The sequence below is a fragment of the Neophocaena asiaeorientalis genome, unplaced genomic scaffold, assembly GCF_003031525.2.
Source record: "Neophocaena asiaeorientalis asiaeorientalis breed wild unplaced genomic scaffold, Neophocaena_asiaeorientalis_V1.1 scaffold177, whole genome shotgun sequence".
Taxonomy (NCBI): Eukaryota; Metazoa; Chordata; class Mammalia; order Artiodactyla; family Phocoenidae; genus Neophocaena; species Neophocaena asiaeorientalis.
This window is the reverse complement of record NW_020172779.1, coordinates 23382398-23396633: the sequence shown is the minus strand read 5'-3', so window position 1 is coordinate 23396633 and position 14236 is coordinate 23382398. Positions and strand designations below refer to the sequence as shown.

Sequence of the window (14236 nt, the reverse complement as noted above, 5' to 3'; positions counted from 1 at the left end):
CAGGCCAGCAGGATTAATGTGAATTGTAGAGGGATTTGCAGGTGCCAGGGGCCTCTGGCAGTCTGCTCGGTTTAGAGATTGAGCTTGCAAGTGGCGACCGGGCTTGTTGATGTGGGAAGGGATCTGAGCCTGCGGGGGGCCAGTGGTGTGGTGGTGTCCACAGATGTGTTTTGTGGCCTGCCATGTTCTCCTTGGTAAAGGGGTGCGGTGGCTGACGGGCAGGGCCTCACCCCGGCTGCAGGGCAGGGCAGGTCCCCGGACGTGTTTCTTCCCGGGCAGTGAGTCCTGCTCTTGCCGGCTGCGCGTCACAGCCCTGGGCTCTGTGGGACGCACGTGCCACCTGCTGTGTGGTGGCCCGGCACTGCCCTGGCCCTGCCATCCCGGTGCCACCTGGGCCGGGCGTGAGAGCAGCTCCCTCAGCCAGACAGAGCGGGAAGGACAGGGAGACTGTTGAGGAGGGGGGCTGTGTGCCAGCGGCCGTGCAGCCTGGCTCAGGGCACGTCAGGGGCCTGCGGTTTGCTGGGTGGTCAGAGGACCACGTGGCTCCGGTTTTCTGACGTGGTCTCTTCTTATTGCGCGTGAGCTGCGCCCGCATCTCGGGCAGAGGCTTCCCTCCAGACCCACACGGCAGCTGTCCCAGCCCCGCTTCCCTGCTGCCCTTTGCCGGTTCTGGGGGCCGCATGTGGAGCAGCGCTTCCCTGAGGAGGCGTCTCCTTCTTCTTTGGAGAACAGGCGACTGCCCTGAGCTGAGCGGAGGCCCCGCCCGCCCGCTCCAGCACTTCCCCGGGCGTGGGAGGCCGCCTCTCCCCTCGTGGGCCGGAAGCCTTCTCGGAACAGGGGCGTGGGGCAGCGTTTCTCGCCTGGGTGCCTCCGCCCGAGCAGAGCCAACAGGGGGCTAGAGGTCGAGAGAGAAGCATGGGACTCCTAGTCTGGGGAGCCATGAGGAGACGGAGGGGCCGGCGGGCGGGCGGGAGGCAGGCTATAGTGGGAGCGGTGGGGGGCCCTGCGAGGCTGCGGGGCTGCGAGGGGCCGGCCTGTGGGGCAGGAAGTGAGGCCGCCTGCGCGGGGGCGGGTGGTTGAGGCCAGCGTCTGCTCTGTGACCCAGGCGGCCCTCGTTTCCCGGTAAGACAGGGAGCCCGTGACCCCGAGGCCTGCCTTGGGGATGGAGTCAGAGGCTCCTGTGCGGGTGACCCGCCCTCAGCCAGGGGTGCCGTCTGCCGGGCACCTTCCTTCCTGCTGCCCCGTTCCCGCCTCTGCCCTGACTCGATGGAAGCCCTCTGGGCCCTGGAGTAGACTGTGCTCTGGACTCCGCCCAACAGGACACACTCTCCCACACTCCTCATTCCGCAGCCCCGCCACCCTCGGCCCGCAGAGGGGCGGGGTCCCTCCTGCCAAGGGGTGAAAAGATGCGCAAACTAACGCTTCCCAGTTGCTGAGTGTTTACCGTGTGCCAGTGCTGAGCTAAGGACTTTATCGTATGCGCATCTGCACCTCGTGTTGTTTAATCCTCGTAGGAACTGATGAGGACACGGGGACAGAGCCGGGAGGTGATTTCCCTCAGCCTGCAGCCAGGGAACAATGGCCTGGAGTGCAGCCACAGATCTCTCCGACTCCAGAGCTGGCTCTCTGGGTCTGCTGCCCTCCGCCCCCCGCTCTGCCTGCTTGGCCTGGGGGGCCGGCCGGGAGCAGCCTCAGGCAACCGGGAGTGGAGCCGTGCTGCAGTCTGACTTCTCCCCTGGGTAATGAGGTCAGGCTGCAGGGTTTGGTCCTAGTCATGCTGGAGGAGGCTGCCCGGCCTGAGGCCTCTCACTCTCACCCTGATCGCACATGCTGACCCTGGTTCTCTAAGTCCTGCCTCACCCACGCCCAGTAATTAGGACTCATGGCCTTATCCAGAAAGCCCCAGCCTCAGTCAGAGGATAAAGGCGGAGGACCAGACTACACAACTGGTTTCTTAAGACGCTTGGGATTTCTCCTTTCTGTGATGGTGGATTCACTTAACTGAGACCAGCCTGTACAACAAGAACAAAATAGACCAAATATTCCTGCAGGCATCCGAGGAGCCAGGACGTGTGGCCAAGGTCTGGCAGTCATTGCAGCCCAGCACACGTGTCACCGCCTCAGGAGCCACAGAGGGGACCTTGGCAGCATTCCATGTTTCTACTGGGACTCCTGAAAGGCTACACGAAGGCATAGGGTGAGCCATAAGTAGACCAGTCTTCGAATAGACGCCCGAATTCCAGTCATCTCAGTCCCAGATGGGATTCAGGTGATCGATCTGCCCTTATCCCAGCTGCCTGCTAAGAAACGAAAGTAAACCAGAGCCTCAAATTATCTCAATAGTTTTTCATACACAGTCACCAGAATTTCAGTCTAAAATTGCCAGAACTGATTAGGAACAAAAACAGATAGTAGAAACAGACCCACCAGAGATCTGTATTTTGGAGTTATCAGACACTCACTTTAATAAATATGATTCATTTGTACAAGATATTAAATGGCAGTTTTTCCAAATCAAATAATTTCATCAAGATAGATCACATGGGCTTCCCTGGTGGCACAGTGGTTGAGAGTCTGCCTGCCAATGCAGGGGACACGGGTTCGTGCCCCGGTCCGGGAGGATCCCACATGCCGCAGAGCGACTGGGCCCGTGAGCCATGGCCGCTGAGCCTGCGCGTCCGGAGCCTGTGCTCCGCAAAGGGAGAGGCCACAACAGGGAGAGGCCCACGTACTGAAAAAAAAAAAAAAAAAAAAAGAAAAGATAGATCACATTGTAGGCCATAAAACACAGCTTAACAAATTAAAAGAAAAGAAATAATACAGTATCTGCTCTCAGACCACAATGGAATTAAACTAGAAATCAGTAACAGAAAGATAGCTGGAAGACCCCCAGATACTTGCAGGTTAAACAACACACTTCTGAATATCACATGGGTCAAAGAAGAAATCTCAAGAGAAATTTTAAACTATTTTGAACTGAATAAAAATGAAAACACAACTTAAAATTTGTGGGGTGTGATAAAGGCAGTACTTAGAGGGAAATTTATATCAGTGCATATATTAGAAAAGTGCATATATTAGAAAAGAAAGATCTAAAATCAATCATCCAAGTTTTCATTCTTGGAAACTAGGAGAAGATGAGCAAATTAAGTACAAAGTAAGCAGAAGAAAAGATAGATATTAAAAATTAGAGCAGAAATCAATGAAATTGAAATAGGAAATTAATGGAAAAAAATCAATGAAATGAAAACCTGGTTCTTTGAAATGATGAATAAAACCAATAAGCAGTAGCCAGTCTAAGAAAAAGAGAGAAAGGACACAAATTATTAATATCAGGAATGAAAGAAGCGATATCACTAAAGATTCCTTGGACATTAAAAAGAAAATACAGGGAATTCCCTGGTGGTCCAGTGGTTGGGACTCTGCGCCTTCACTGCTGAGGGCCCCAGGTTCGATCCTTGGTCAGGGAACTAGGATCCCGCAAGCTGCATGGCCAAAAAAACAGAAATAAAAATAAAGAAAATACAGGGATGCTATGAACAACCCTGTGCACACAGACTTGATAACCTAGGTGAAATAAACCAATTCTTTAAAAGACCCAGTCTGCCAAAACTCATATAACAAGATATAGACAATCTGAATAGGTCTACATCTGTTAAAGAAGTTGAATCAATAATTAATAATCTTCCAAAACAGAAAGGACCAGGCCCAGATGGGTTCACTGGTGAGTTCTACCAGACATTTATGGAAGAAATTATACCAGTTCTCTACAGTCTCTTTCAAAGGATAGAAGCAGAGGGAATACTTCCTAACTCATTCTATGAGGTCAGTATTACGCTAATATCAGAATCAGAAAAACACATTACAAGAAAATTACAGACCAGTCTCTCTCATGAACATGGATATAAAAATCCTCAACAAAATATTAGCAAATCAAATCCACCACTGTATAGAAAGAATTACACACCATGACCAAGTGGGATTTATCCTAGTTATGCAAGGTTGGTTCAACATTTGAGAATCAGTAATACTCCATTACATCAATAGGCCAAAGAAGAAAAATCCATGATCGTATCAGCCGATGCAGAAAAAGCATTTGGCAAAAATCCAACACCCATTCATGATTAAAAAAAAAAAAAAAAAACCCTCAGTAAACTAGGAACTAGAGAGGAACTTCCTTAACCTGATAAAGAATTTCTATAAAAAATTTACAGCTAACATCACACTTAGGAGTGAGAAGGTCAAAGCTTTCCCACTAAGACCAGGAGCAAGACGAGGGTTTCCCTTCGGACCTCTGCTTTTCAGCATCGTATTGGAAGTCCTTGCTAATGCAGTAACACAAGAAAAAGAAATAAAAGGTATACGGATTGGGAAGGAAAAAATAAAACTGTCCTTGTCTACAGATGACATGATCATCTATGTAGAAAATCCTAAAGAACTGACAAACTCCTAGAACTAAGTGATTATGGCAAGGTTGTAGGATATAAGCTAAATATACAGAAGTCAATTGCTTTCCTATATACTAGCAATGAACAAGTGGAATTTGAAGTTAAAATCAATAGCATTGACATTAATATCCCCCCCAAATGAAATAGGTATAAATCTAACAAAATATGTGAAAAATCTATGTGAGAAAAACTGTAAAATTCTGATGAAAGATATCAAGGAAGAACTAAATAAATGGAGTAAGATGTCACTTCTTCCCAACTTGATCTATATGTTCAGTGCAGTCTCAGTCAGCATCCCAGCAGGTTGTTCTGTGGATATTGACAAAGTGATAATAAAATTTCTATGGAAAACACACCATTGTAAAGCAATTATACTCCAATAAAGATGTTTTAAAAAAATTCTATGGAGAGGCAAAAGATACAGAACAGCCAACACAATATTCAAGGAGAACAAAGTTGGAGGAATAATACTACCCGAGTTCAAAACTTACTACAAAGCTACCATTATCAGGACAGTGTGGTATTGGTAAAAGAATAGATAGATAAATAGAATAGACTGGAGAAACAACCAATAGACCCCCATAAATATAGTCAAGTAATCTTTGACAAAGGTGCAAAGGCAATGCAACGGAGCAAAGATGGTCTCTTCAACAGATGGTGCTGGAACAACTGAACGTTCACAGGCAAGAAAATGAATCTGGACACATTCCTTACACCCTTCATGGAAATTAACTCAAAATGGATCACAGACCTAAATGTAAAACACAAAACTAACTCCTAGAAGGTAACGGAGGAGAAAACCCAGATGACCTTGGGTTTGGCAGTGACTTTTAGGTACAACGTCCAAGGCATGATTCACGAAAGAAACAATTGATAAGCCGGACTTCATTAAAATTAAAAATTTCTGCTCTGCGGAAGACAGTGTCAAGCGAATGAGCAGACAAGCCATAGACTGGGAGAAAACGTTTGCAAAAGACACAAATGATAAAGGACTGTTATCTGAAATATACAAAGAACTCTTAAACCCCAGCAGTAAGAAAACAACCTGATTTTAAAATGGGCCAAAGGGACTTCCCTAATGGCACAGTGGTTAAGAATCCACCCGCTGGTGCAGGGGACACGGGTTCAAGCCCTGGTCCGGGAAGATCCCACATGCCGCAGAGCAACTAAGCCCGTGCGCCACAACTACTGAGCCTGTGCTCTAGAGCCCACGAGCCACAGCTACTGAGCCCACGAGCCACAACTACCGAGCCCCCGTGCCTAGAGCCCGTGCTCCGCAACAAGAGAAGCCACCACAACGGGAAACCCACGCACCGCAACGAAGAGTAGCCCTGGCTCGCCGCAACTAGAGAAAGCCCGCGCACAGCAACAAAGACCCAATGCGGCCAACTAATAAATAAATAAATAAATAAATAATGTAAAAGGAAAATCTTTAAAGCAGCCAGGAGTCTCTTGGGGTGGGGGAGCAGGTGGCAGAGGTGAGCCCCACTCATCTCTCTGGGACTTGGTCCGGCCCGTCGTGGCTGGTACAGCTGTGGGACGTGGTGCAGACCTAGACCTTCAGTGGGCGGATATGGTGTGTGGTCAAGTCCGTGTATCCCGAGAGGCAGTGTCACTCATGTCACCAGGCAAGTGAGGCTCAGAAGAGGCTGAGCGTCTTGGGTGGCCCCCTGCGCTCGGTGGCGGGGCCATGATTTGGGCCCCACAGCTCCCCGGCTCTCCCTTAGCCTGATGCAGGCTTTCTCAGGAACTGGGGGACAGTTTTATCGTCTCTGTCCAGGTGCAGAGTGCCGACTGTGTGTGTGGGCAGTCAGAGGAGGGCAGTTGGCCTTTTTGGAGTTCACAGGAGCCTCTGTGGTTGAAATCCAAGGCCTGAGATGCTGATGCACAAGGGATGTGTTGACCACCCCTGGTAGGAACACAGGCAGGTGCTGAGCCCGGGAGTGAGACCTGCAGGGCAGTACTCATAGATTCCAAAGCCAGAGAGGCCCCTGGGAGGTCCCCCTCCTGGCTCTTCCTTACAGAAATAGTTCTGTGCCTGGTTCTAGCGTGGGACCAGAGCAGAGACACTCACAGAGGCCCTGGCAGGGAGTGTTGCCGTGGGCAGCAGCTGGGGTCTGGGGGAAGCTCCCGGATCAGGAGAGCCCCCAGAGGGGAAGGCTGCAGGGAAATGTGTGAGGGGAGTTCCCAGGCCAGGAGGGCAGCTTACTCTAGGCTGCAGTGACCAGAGGTCAGGGCCTATGAAGAGTGCAGAGCTCACTGCTGGGAGCCCCAGGAGGCACCAGGCCCCCACAGCCTGCAGCCCCCGGGGGGCGGGTGTGAAGAGGACAGTGAGAAATGACCAGGCCTCTGGGCCCTGACCTCAGACACCCATGAGGTCAGCAGGTGGGTAATGGGTCCAGGCTGGCAAAGGGGTCAGATTTCCTCCTCTCGTCCGTAACCTGTTCTCCCTAGGACTTCCCCCAGGTAACCTGTCCCCACCAAGACCTCCCCATTTAACCTGTAACTCGGGCACCAAGGAGCGCATGCTCATCAAAGTTGCCGACAGGGAGCCCAGCTTCCTTTCCCCCCAGGGCAACGGCTACCCCCTGGACAGCCAGCCCAGGGGTCGCTCCCGCAGACCCTCTGGGGGACAGCACTCGCCCAGCCTACAGACCTTCACCTCCGACGCGGACGGCCCTGTCTTCTTCTCAGAGCGGAGGCCGTCACCCTTCCTGAAGAGGGCTGAGCTGGGGAGCTGCTCCCCACTGCTGGCCCAGCCCCGCAAGCCCGCCGCCGACTCTCAGCCGTCCTCCCCGCGTTACGCCTACGAGCCCCCCCTCTACGAAGAGCCCCCCGTGGAGTACCAGGCCCCCATCTATGACGAGCCCCCCATGGATGTGCAGTTTGAGGCCGGGGGGGGCTATCAGTCCGGCTCGCCTCGGCGGTCTCCCAGCCGCAAGCCGCCCAAGCAGGCCTCCGCGTCGCCCTACCAGCAGCTGGTGCTCACCAGGCAGAAGTGCCCCGAGCGCTACCTGAGCCTGGAGTACAGCCCGGCTGGCAAGGAGTACGTCCGCCAGCTGGTGTATGTGGAGCAGGCCGGCTCCAGCCCCAAGCTGCGCGCGGGCCCGAGGCACAAGTACTCGCCCCACCCAGGCGGCGGCTCCCTCTCCCTGCAGCCCAGCCCTTGCCTGCTGCGCGGCCAGCGCCCAGGGGCCACGTCCGGGGACTACAGCAGCATGGAGGGGCCCGAGCTGCGGCCCGCCCAGCCGCCCATGGCGCCGCCCCAGGCCCAGGACGATGCCATGTCCTGGTCCAGCCAGCAGGACACCATGTCCTCGACGGGCTGCTCCCCCAGCACACGAAAGAGGAAGAGCAGGAACCCCTCTGCATGCCACACCCCCAGCGCCCTGCCCACCGAGGGCCCCGGGGACCGCGACCCGCTTGGCCAGCAGCCCCTGACCGAGGAGCGGCCCCTGTGCGGCCCCAGCCTGGCGCCCACAAGGCGTGCAGAGGGCGAGGCGCGTGAGGGGGACGGGACCCGGGGCGAGGCCGAGCCCTTCCTGGCTCAGGCCCGGCTGGCCTGGGAGGCACAGCAGGCCCGCCTGCACATGAAGCAGAGGGGCAGCTGGGACTCACAGCAGGACGGCTCGGGCTACGAGAGCGACGGGGCCGTGCCGCTGCCCATGCCTGGGCCTGTGGTGCGCGCCTTCAGCGAGGATGAGGCGCTGGCCCAGCAGGAGAGCAAAAAGCACTGGCAGAGGGCCGCCTCGGACCGGCTCGCCTTTCCCCAGGCCCTGCTCGAGAAGAGCGTGTCTGTGCAGACCAGCCTGGCCTCCCCGGAGCCCTACCTCCACCCCTCTCAGGTAGGGGCCGGGCCGCGGCCGGGTCCCCGGGCAGGGGTGGTGTGGCTTCACGGTTCCCAGCAGGCATGAGTGAGGACAGATGGTAGATGCCCCCCAGGCCTCTGCCAGCACGGGGGTCTCTTACCTCAGCTGCTGGCCAGGCCCCACAGTGCTGCCACGTCACCAGGGGGCTAGAGGCCATGTCCTGATTCCAGGCCACAGAGGCCGCCACCTGCCCACTGAGCCCTGAGCCTCTGTTCTTCTACCTGTGAATGGCTCTCAGGTGAGGAGCTGTGCAGGTAGAGCACCAGGTGCTCCTTGGGTGGCTCAGAGCCTGGGGCCAGGACACATTCAGCAAGCCCCAGGTGGCTCCCAGAACCCCACACTGTAGCTGGAGCCAAAGCAGAAGCCCAGCCTGCGGTGTCTTCCCTGCTCAGTGCTGGGCGTGGGCATCCATCAGGCCCTCGGGATCCTTGTGCACCTTCTGTCCCGGTTGCGTGCAAGGAGCATGGTGCCCAGGGCTTGGTGTCGCCCAGTATCCTCGTTCTCACCTCCTGGTCCCTGACCTTTCTCACCAGTCTGCTGCCTGAAGCCAAGGCTGAGGGTCTGCCCTGGCCTCTGCTCAGAGCTGGCACTGGCCACAGGGCCTCCCGGGGTCAGGATCCTCATGTCCACCCCCAGTCCTGGTGGGGAAGACATGCCCAAGAACTACGGCATCTTAGGTGGCCAGCATCCCCCGGGGCACTTAGTGTTCCTCCAGACTGGAGAGCTCAGAGCAGCGTTTCTGTCTGTGGCTTGTAACACAGGAGGACATCAGGACAGATGGGAAGAGGCGGGGGGGCGGGTGGTAGGTGGAGTGTGAACAGCTGCGTCCTGGGGCACCTGGCTCCCAGCATGTGACCTGGACAGCAGGACGCGTGGGCTCCAGGGGCCTGACCGAGGTCCACTCCTGGCGCTGCTCAGGGAGGTACCTTCCCTGCTTTCAAGACCAAGGGTTGGGGAGGCCAGCACGGGTTTGGGGACGAGAGCCCACCTCCCAGACAGAGGGGACAGGAGCCCCTAAAGAGTGTTGGGTGAGGGGCTGTTATCTGAGTGCAGGTACGTGGAGGCTGTTGGTGGCGGGGGGGGGGGTGGGGGTGCGGCTTGGGGCAACGCTCTCCCTTCCCAGCATCACGGGAGCGGAGGGCCGCAGCCCACGGCCCTCTCAGGCCTGGCTCTGCCCCTCTGCATGGCATCGCTCTTCCCGATGCCCGAGACTCCAAACGCTATCTTTGTTGGGGAAAAGGGTGCAGCCGTTGTGGCCCAGAGACATTTGTGTTTCTCTGTCAAATGTTGCATCTGGGGGTTTCTGCTGCTTTGTGGGGCTAACCTTCCCATCTGAACCAGCAGAAGCCAAACAGCCGCGGCAAGGCCAGTAGGAGGCAGCACCTTCCTGCATCCACGCACGGTCCAGCTCCCTGCCTGGGGAGAGCCCTGTGAGCACTGGGGATGCAGCGTCCCTGGGCCCTCTCCCACCTGGGGCTACGGCAGCCCAAGAAGCTGACGAGACACATGCGCGGCTCCCTCCTGCCCCCAGACCCATGCTGGCCACCCCCAAACCTCGGTCTCCAGACCAGGGCAGGCACCTCCCGGAGGCCAAGCCCGCAGGGTAAAAGTCAGAGGGAGGGCTTCTCTGGGTCCCTGTGAGACCAGTACAAGGCGCAGAGCTGGAAGCCCAGGCCCGGCCTCACCCCACCCCACCCCGCCCAGGCCTCTCTCCTACAGCAGCTTCAGGTCCCGCTTGGGGTAGGGGGGCCACATCTCTCACCTGGCTGGGTCACGGGCCCCCACCCCCTCACAGCCCCCCTGTCCTCCCCAGTCTGAGGACCTTGGCACCTGCGCCCAGTTCGAGAGCAGCCGGCAGACCCGGAGCGTGATGCCCAGCGCCAGCTGCGTGTTCCCCACCTTCACACTTCGCAAGCCGTCCTCGGAGACCGACATCGAGAACTGGGCCTCCAAGCACTTCAACAAACACACACAGGGCCTCTTCCGGCGGAAGGTGTCCATTGCCAACATGCTGGCGTGGAGCAGCGAGTCCATCAAGAAGCCCATGATCGTGACCAGCGACCGCCACGTGAAGAAGGAGGCCTGTGAGGTCTTCAAGCTGATCCAGATGTACATGGGCGACCGGCGCGCCAAGGCCGACCCGCTGCACGTGGCCCTGGAGATCGCCACCAAGGGCTGGAGCGTGCAGGGCCTGCGGGACGAGCTCTACATCCAGCTGTGCCGGCAGACCACCGAGAACTTCCGCCTCGAGAGCCTGGCCCGCGGCTGGGAGCTCATGGCCATCTGCCTGGCCTTCTTCCCGCCCACGCCCAAGTTCCACTCCTACCTGGAGGGCTACATCTACCGGCACATGGACCCCGTCAACGACACCAAAGGTAAGACCCAGACAGGACCCCTGGGCTCTGCCACCAGCTCAAGTACAGGCTGTGGCTAGAGCTTCCGTCTGCGCTGGGTGGCACCTGGCAGCAGCAGGTACACGAACACAGCATTTCCCGGAGGCGCACATCCTTGGCCTCCACTGGGATGCGGGGTCCTCAGGCAGCCCCTTCTCAGCACTGAGGCCCTGAGAAGAGCCACAGGCAATTGTGGCACAGGGTCCCTCCCTGGCCACGGGCTGACAGGTGGGGGTCTGCTTGAGGACCCATGTCTCCGCCAGCTGGCACCCACTCCACTCTGAGGCTACCGTCCTGGTCACCCTGCCTGACGAGGGTAGGGAGGCCAGTCAGCCTGTGTGCACTTAGAGCGTTTGCCCTGGCCACTATGCCTTGTGGCCATCGCAGGGGGGCTTCTGATGGGCGCCCTGGCCCAGCGCTGGGTCTGAGGGGTCTGTGCCATAGGCTGTTGAGGTGCTGTGAGCTGAGCTGGCCTGAGCCGCCTCAGGCGTTCAGAGGTTGGGACCACCATGGACAGCAGCCTGCTGATGGCTGCTTGGGGTTCCTGAAGGCCATGCATCAGGTCTGTGTGGGCCCCGCTTGGCCTTCCTTGGGGAGGACTCTGGGCCACGGTCCTGCCAGCCCGGCGGTGCTTGCCTTGGGCTGGGCAGAGTGAGCATGGGGGTGGAGCTGCAGGCAGCGCCTGCCAGTGCAGCAGGCCGTCTGACACCCCATGTCCGTGTCTGTGAGTGTCTGCCGTGCCAAAGATTGCTCAGCGGGAGTGGCCATCCACGCTGGTCTAGCCAGGGCTTTGCCCCAGCCCAGGTGTGGGGGGCCGAGGCCTGTGCACACAGCGATGAGGGCTGCAGGGCAGTGGGGGGGCCCGGGGAAGGTGTGTGAAGCATAGGCACCATCCAGCACACCAGCCGTTTAGGGGCAGATCTTGGAAGCCATGAAATGTTTGCTCAGGCTTGCAGTTTTTGAAGCAGGATCACCGAACACTGCAGACGGGTCTCCCCAGGGGGCTCCCTGGACGAAGCGGGCAGCCTGGACCCGCCTCTGTCTTCTCAGACCTTCCCAGAAGCAGGTGGGCCCCCAGTGGCTTCATGGTTCACCTCAGCCTCTTCCAAAAAGGTCTTGAAACGTCCCTGCCGTGAGCTGGAGGTTTGGAAGTGTGTGTCAGCCGCTCAGCACACAGCCTTCGGGGGCCCCAGGAGTGCTTGCTGAGTGAAAGGTGAGTGAGCCGTGGACAGAGGCCAGAGGCTCCAGGCTGTGCCCCCTCTGGCTGGGGCGTCCATGAAGAGGCTCCAGGCTGTGCCCTCTGGCTGGGGCGTCCATGAAGAGGCTCCAGGCTGTGCGCCCTCTGGCTGGGGCGTCCATGAAGAGCTGGACGTTGCGGTTTTGCACGGAGGTTAGTGCACTTTCGCCCTAGTGTCTGTGCCATAGGAGCCAGACTGAGAGAACCGAGCTTCAGCCTGGCAGTCATGGTTTTGAGGCCCCGGTGGTCTCTGCCCACAGACCACGCTGGGTCTGTGTGGTCCCGCTAGCAGGGTTCTGTGTCTGTGGGATCTGGTCTTACATCTGTGGCACAGGGTTGCCCTCCAGCCAAAGCCCTGTCTCCAGCCCTGAGACCCACTCCTGGGTGGGCGTTTTCTGCCAGGCCCTGCTCGTCACTGAGCCCAGAGGAGAGGCCTCGATCTTCCTCCCACTGGCCCCTGTCGAGAACATGGGTGCCGGCTGCCAGTCAGGAGGGCAGGCCCCATCAGCCCAGAAGGACCTAGCCTGTGCTTAGAAAAAGGAAATGCAGTCCATCCTGGGAGCACCAACGGGGGCAGAGCTGAGCTGGCTCCCGTGTGTGGGGCCTCACCCTGAACCACACTGCCTGCCTTGGCCTCAGAAGCTTTTGATTCATGTGCCAGCACGTGTTTCACATCTGCTGTGTGGTCACCACTCCGAGGGAACAAGGTACCGCACAGTGAACCCCAATTCACGTGACCCCACCCCCTGGCTTAGCCTCTGCTCGCACGTGGTCACACCTTTGTACCAGCCACCACCAGGTGACTCCACAGCCTTTCTGCCCTGAACTTGCCTAAGCGTGCTGTCAGCACAGGCATCACAGGGATGCTCCACAAAGAGCACACGAGAAGGCTGCAGACCCTGAGGGCTACATGTGCCTTCACAGCAAGACGCTGCCTTCCAGGTGAAGATGGCAGGACGATCACGTGCATTTACTTGCATTCCACCCTGAACTCACGATAAAAGAACAGTGAAGGAATTTTTTAAAGGCAGAAAAAGAAACCTCACAAGGAAATGTAAAATGCTGCAGCCACTATGGAAAACAGAATGGCAGTTTCTCAAAGGATTAAAAATAGAATTATCGTAGGACTCAGCAATTCCACTTGTGGGTATATACCCAAAATAATTGAAAGCAGGAGCATGAACAGATATTTGTACACCCATGTTCATAGCAGCATATTCACAATAGCCAAGAGGTAGAAAGCAGCCCAGGTGTCCATTGATGGATGAATAGATAAATAAAATGTCATCTGTACACATAATGGAATTGTTCAGCCTAATAGGGAAGGAACTTCTGGCACAGGCTACAACATAGCTGAATCCTGAAAACATTATGCTGAGTGAGATAAGGCAGACCCAAAAAGACAAATACTGCACGAATCAGATAAGTGTATGAGGTCCCTAGAGTAGTCGAGTTCCTGCAGAATGGTGGGTGCCATGGGTTACGGGGAGGGAGACATGGAGAGTTGTTTGATTCGTACAGACTTCCCATTTTGGGAGATGAAGAAGTGCTGGAGATGGATGGTGGTGACGATTGCACAGTAATATGAATGTAATTAATACCCTGAACTGTACAATTAAAGCCGGTTAAGATGGCAGATTTTATGTTACGTATAATTTATCACAATAAAAAATACTGAAACCCACCAGGACAAAGAGAATGGAAGAGGAAGAGCAACCATGCTTTGGAAGCTGAAAAGCACATGGACAAGTGGCTGGAAACTGACTTGGCCAGCCAAGAAACGTGGATCCCAAGCAGGTGGTGGGGAAGCTGACGAGTCGAAGCAAGTAGCAAACCCTAAAAAGCGCAGGAGTGGGTGGAGCCAGCTTCCTCCAGCAGTGGTATGGAAGTGGGAGTGACCACGAAGCTGAAAACAAAAGGACTAGTTGAAGGTCTGTTTAGGAAGCAAAGCAGCTACAATGGAGTAGGCAAGGTTAAAGACTCTGCACCCAGAGCATCTGGACTCAGATCTCAGCCACTTTTTCAAAATAGGCCATACTCTGAGCCATAAAACAAGTCTCAATAAAGGTTAAAGAATGTGAGTCATAGGGTGGTCCAGTGGGTAAGACTGGTGGTCCAGTGGGTAAGACTCCACACTCCCAATGCAGGGGGTGCGGGTTTGATCCCTGGTCAGGGAAGTAGAACCCACACGCATGCCGCAACTAAGAGTCCACGTGCCGTGACTAAGAAGTCCGCGTGCCGCAACTAAGACCCGGCACAGACAAAATAAATACTAAAAAAAAAAAAAAA

General features: G+C 56.0%; 1 protein-coding gene across 1 annotated transcript in view; it reads left to right on the top strand.

Moving 5' to 3' along the window:
- The window catches only part of ARHGAP39 (Rho GTPase activating protein 39), a 59308-nt gene that overhangs the window by 34722 nt on the left and 10350 nt on the right, over window positions 1–14236 (top strand). Inside the window, exons 5-6 of the mRNA XM_024741192.1 lie at window positions 6934–8293; window positions 10131–10692. Of these exons, the coding sequence (XP_024596960.1) occupies window positions 6934–8293; window positions 10131–10692 (1922 nt within the window). The remainder of the gene's footprint in view (window positions 1–6933; window positions 8294–10130; window positions 10693–14236) is intronic.